The sequence below is a fragment of the Triplophysa rosa genome, linkage group LG11 (genome assembly GCF_024868665.1).
Source record: "Triplophysa rosa linkage group LG11, Trosa_1v2, whole genome shotgun sequence".
Taxonomy (NCBI): Eukaryota; Metazoa; Chordata; class Actinopteri; order Cypriniformes; family Nemacheilidae; genus Triplophysa; species Triplophysa rosa.
Genome location: NC_079900.1, coordinates 1,050,671 through 1,056,670, shown reverse-complemented (window position 1 = coordinate 1,056,670; position 6,000 = coordinate 1,050,671). Strand labels below are relative to the sequence as shown.

Genomic DNA, 6,000 nt, shown 5'->3' with positions numbered 1-6,000 from the left:
CCTTCATCGCTAGTTGTTTGCGGCCCAGACAAAGGTGGCAAACTTCTGCAGTGTATTAAAGTACTGAACGTAATGAACGCAAACAGAAAAACAAATTCATTTCCTCGGCTTTTACAAAACGCCATTCTGTGCGCGAGTGCTGGAAGAAAGTACATACGCTATTAGTGCACAAACAGACTACTGTGCTGCTTTATGAGCTCCCATATTGCTCGTTTGGTCAATTGTAATGTCCATGGCCAATCGCAAACTTAGTTTAATCACTGACGTATAAGATTCAGGTGTTTTCAACTTCATGCGATTCTGCGCAGACGATCGGCGTATGACAAATGTCAAATGCGAATTGTTTTGCGCAGCGGAAGTCTAGCACGACCGTTGCTTGGTTTGCGGTTTCTTCATTTCTTATCTTTTTAAAAACAGTTCGATGATTTGTGAACTTTTATACAACAGTACATCTGTTTCATCCTGGTGGATATTCCTGTGTATACTTAAAGCATAGGTCTACAACTGTTTTGAATTACTTCAAACATGAAATCATTTTAGCACTGTTATTTTACAATAATCAATACGTATCATTCTAACAACAAAGTATTGTAATAATACGGAAAGAAATTGCAATAATGGTGGTGTTCTGTTTTGGTAAGCCTTCTCCGGTCTGCTTGTCTGACCAATATGCTCTCCCATTACAGGCTGGACAACTCCCTTTAGGGCTCTCAGATATCCATGGATACTGTCAACATATCACTGAGGGCATACCTTAATAAACTGCTGTGAAACTATTCAGAGTGAGTCTAAACATGTTCCCTGTTTGATTTAAAATGACCATAAAGAAGGTCGTTTTAGAATGGAAACTTTGACTTGGGACCAAAGTAATCTGTGCTGCAAAAATGGACAAGAAACTGCAGGTAATTGTGTAGATAGAATGTTCTCAGAAATATCTGGGCACTGTGACATGGAAGATCAAAAGAAAATCTGTCAGCCAGGTAAGCTTTTGAATTTGTCATGTTAGAAACGTATTTACAGACTATAAAGTTACTTTCAAATATGTTATAGTAATATGTTAACTAATGACATAAAAGAGCAAAATACTTTACGTTATAGATCTTGGCATTCATGCCGTATATAAAACACGAAGTTATGCCACTAAATATGTTTCATAGATCCACAAATTCTCCACAGATTCTCCACCTTTAATTATAATTTTCTATAAATGTGAATAGTATGATTACTTTTTATATTAACAGATGCTGAGTCTGCAATAACGCATTCAGAAGCTAAAGCACAAAGTTTAAATGGGCAAGCGCTTTAAAACGCGTACAATTTAATAATCTTTTGTGATGACAAACAACTCCAAAGACTGTAAAAGAGATGCGGTTACATGCAGGACTCGCTCTGCATGATTTTATTTATTTATTTATTTATGTATTTATTTATAACAGGGACAATGCCCATAAATAAACATTACTGTAAATATGCCAGAGTTAGCCAAAAGGCTATTTTTTACCTACAGTCCCTAGACAGATGGTAAAAGTCAGCCTAAAAGAGAGTAAAATTACATATTTACATAACAATATAGCAATTACAATACAATACATTGAAAAAAAGGACTATAAGCTAAAATGTACAATAAAAACACAACAGACCAACAATCCAACAGACATATACAAGAACACATACACACACAAAGCAAGAAGCCAGCAGAGGGCAGAGAAAGCAAATCCATTAGTAAACTAATGTTGACAGCTCTGATTATCAACGAGCCATTTCTTTAACTGGATCTTAAATGTACTATATGTGTTTAGATTTCTGGTGTGCGGTTCCACTCGAACAGAAAAAGCAGTTTGGCCAAATACTCTTTTCCTAAAGGGAATAATACAATCTCCCCTCGCTTCACCTCTGGTTCTGCTATGATTAGCTGTTCGGATGTTGACAAACTGATGGAGAGGACGGGATGATAAACCGTGAATAATTTTATAAACAAGACATAGATTTGAATATTTTACCATGTTTTCCCAGCTGAGTAATTTGTGTTTTTGTAATATTCACTCAAAAAAATGAATCATGGCAGAGTTTGTAATTAAGTATTTGTATCCTTTTGATTTGATTTAAATAATCGTTTTTTTCCAAATGCATGTAGTCAGATTGCTTATATAAATCTGTTAATTTTGAAAACTATTAGATTTATTTAAATAAATAGTATGTATATGCTTTAAGCATTACTAGCTGCACAACAAGCCAGATCCAATTAGTTAAACTGTATGAGTTTTTTTTGCATAAAATTGAAGCGGAAATAAAGCCAATCCATACTCCAGACAGTAGGTGGCGGTACTGCACATTTCAAGTCTATGAAAGTTCAGCGGCAAAAAAGGTAACATTCTTTTCGGCGTCTTGCATTGGAGTGGCGTGGATCGTGACCTGATTGGAAGGCAAGTTAGATTTGATTAAATGTTTCTGTTTTTAGCATATGTAAATGTGTTATTAGTGATGTCTATAATGTATTACACTGATTTCAATACATTGTCTATGAAATTTTTGTCTAGGCCACTAGGTGCTCATAAACTAAACCCTTTCCTCATTGACTAGTATTAATGGGTGGGTCAAGAAGTAACGTAACCCACTAAAATATATTCTGAAGTATGATAGTAACAGTTTTGGAACCACAATATGGAAAAAAAAACTTTGTAATATATAAGCGCATGGTTTGTTCATTTCAAAACTTTGGAATTTTGTAGAAAAATATTGACTAATCTGCTTAGTTAAGATAAAATAGCTTTACAATCTCCTCAACTTTTAAGGTTTAAAGTGGTATCTGCATGGACTGTCAGTGGAGAGAAATGATTATGGATTTGGAGTGACATGAGGGTGAGTAAATCATGACAATTAACAACACCCTTTAAAATGCCTTGCTTAAGTTGTAAATTGCTTACTAATTTCATGTTTTTTTCCAGAAATTGTTAAGCTTGATTGATCCTGAAGTGCCTATGTGTCTACCTCAACAAATACCTGAGACACTCGTCAAAGAATATATGGTAAGTGTATGTCAACCTACTCCTTATGTTATAAATGTCTTGAGGATAAATTGACATTGATTCTTAAAGTTCTCATTGGCATCACAGTCTAGCTTATGCCCATTTTTGTATAGTGTGCAGTACGGCTGGAACGATTCCTCTTGTAATTTGAATACAAAAAATCTCCGAGTCAAATAAATAAAATGGGAAGAACTGTGAAAAACACTGAAAATTTGTATATTTAAATTTGCAGCAATTTAATAGCTTTGTTTTCTAGCATATCACTCGAGCATCATAATTTTCAGTGCTTGCATTTTTAATTAGTCCAGAAACCAAAAGTGGCACTGGGAAGTATCGCAACACATTTAGGTTGGTTTGCTGGCTTGCAGGTTTACAAAAGTAGCCTTGGCAAACTTGAAGGGCATTCATGGTGAGTCGAAGACATTTTATGAAACCTGTGCAAACCTGTTCTAAAAATATTCCATCATTTTACACATATACATTTAAATGAATCTACATATATAAAATGTCAGAGTTTGCAAAACAACATGCTTTAAAAATTTCTGAATACACTGACTAGTATTTGGACAAAACTCATTCTTCTTTGTTTATCCTCCAGAACTATGAAAGTGAAGAGGCTAAATCTGGGATTGTACAGTACAGACAACAACAATAAGAATCTATGTCATTTGGGCAGAAGGTGTTGATCCTGGAGACAAACCTACAGATGTTGGTATGGTACTTGAACGTGTGTAAGTTCTGAGAAACCTGCTGAGTGTTACCCTTGGATGTGGGATGCTTTTTGGACTCATTTATGCCTTAATCTTAACAATCAGAAAGACCTCAAGTACACGTTTGAAGAATTTTAGAAAATCCTGATGGAACTGGATAAAACCAAGCTGTCACCAAAAGTCCAAGCACTGAAAATTGCGATGCTTTATATTTTATATACACTGATATTTCCTTCTTCAAAGTATTTTTTTTCTTGTTATTCCCTTTTTGCTAACCTTTAAGTTTTGTTATAAAATAGTTAAATGTCTTAAAATATTAATAAATTGATCAAATGTGAAATTATGTGGTCTGAATGTTCTTTTTTGTGTGTTATAGGTAGATTTTGATGTAGAATATTGTGATTGGGAAGGAGTAAATAAATATAAATGTATAAATTCATTTTAAAATACTCTATAAAATTACTTAAATGTGATGCATTTGAATTAAATAGCATTTATGTAAGGATACCTTATCCTGTTTCTTATGAATTTGAATCAAATCAGATTTATTGATACAATTACATATCTCATTATTACACGTTTCATTTATATATGAATAATTTTCATTCATTTATAAATGAAAATTGTAAAAGCGCTATATAAGTAAAGTTGAGTTGAGTTGAGTATATATGACATACAAATAAATATCACAAAGTTTATTACCCTGTTTAGGTAAAAAATATGTAATCCAAATGGATGGAAATTTTATATGCAATCAAAATACATAAATCTTAATTATTAGGCCTAGTAAAATATTTTTTTGAGTGTTGGACAATGATGAGAAATATTGGGTTTCTTATCCACAATTTTTACAGTTCGTTTGTAAAGTGATTGCAGAGGTTTCAATGATGTAACACTAGCTTGTGACCAAATAGGTAAACAGTAAGTGATATGTGAGAAGATCATAGAGTGCGTGTACATTTTTGCTGCCTTTGTGGATATTTGATGACGAATGTGTCTAAAGTTACTGAGGTTGAATTTGATTCGATTACGGACCCTTTTTACGTGTGCTGTAAATTACAATTTTGAATCAATTAAAACCCCCAAATATATGTATTCAGACACAATCTGCAGCCTTTCCCCTGACACAAAAACATCTGGCTCAACACTAAAGTTATTGTTGGACTTGGTGGAAAACATTGCTACTGTTTTTGATGTGTTCAGCTGCAGGCAGGAGTGTTTCAACCAAGCTGTAATATTAACCATAGAGTTAGTGAGCTTCTCAGCCACTAGAGAGATATTACTACCATGAACATAGACTACGGTGTCATCAGCATACATCTGCACCATCTGGACAGACAGATGGGAGGTCATTTATATAAAGTGAGAACAACAAAGGTCCTAAATTTGACCCTTGAGGAAGACCGGTTGACAGACTAAGGGCTGCTGATTTAAATGACTGGACTCTGACATGTTGGGAACGGTCACTGAGGTAAGACTCATGTAAGTGCATCTGAGGAAAAATTAAAACTGCATAATTTTGTCAGCAAGGTTTTATGATTGACAGTGTCGAAAGCCTTCTTAAGATCCAGGAACACAGCTCCAACAACCCCACCTCGGTCCAACAAAGCTCTGATGTTTTCAGTAAAAAAGCAAGTAGCAGTTTCGGTGGAATAATTGGCTCTAAAGCCAAACTGCATAGGGTGGATAGCATAGGGTGTGGTATTTAGATGGTTGACAATTTGTTTTGCTATCAGTTTCTCTGCAATCTTAGACACTGTGGGCAATATACTGATGGGTCTGTAGTTTGACATGGAATGGGGGTCTCCACTTTTGAGAATGGGAGCAACAACAGCTGATTTCCACATGCTAGGGAACATATTTTGAGAAATGGACAGGTTGATAATTTTGGTAATGGGGCTTGTGACATCTAGATACATCTTAGATGGTCTGAGTGATTTAATGGTCTGTGATACCTCTGATTCTGTGATATTTATTCAACTGAAAACTGATTGACTTGTATGTATTGAAGGAGTGTATGTTTTCTCAGGTGTAAAACAGCTTGCGATGTTAGCCACAGAATCAACGAAATAGTGATTGAATGCCTCTGCTACAACCGGAACATTGATTGTTAGGCGAGCTTGACTGATGGCGCCCCTTCCCCACGACAAAAGAACTCCTGTCCAAAGAAGTTTAATTTATTTTTTTATGTCAAAGTATTGTTGTAGATAGAGGGATGGCAAAAACTGTTGAAAAAAATAAATAGACATTATAATTTTAATTAT

General features: G+C 34.7%; 1 protein-coding gene across 1 annotated transcript in view; it reads right to left on the bottom strand.

Moving 5' to 3' along the window:
• The window catches only part of LOC130561225 (uncharacterized), an 11,019-nt gene extending 5,364 nt beyond the window's left edge, over positions 1 to 5,655 (bottom strand). The window contains exon 1 of the mRNA XM_057345417.1: positions 5,331 to 5,655. Within this exon, the coding sequence (XP_057201400.1) occupies positions 5,331 to 5,655 (325 nt within the window). The remainder of the gene's footprint in view (positions 1 to 5,330) is intronic.
• Positions 5,656 to 6,000: the final 345 nt, after the last annotated feature.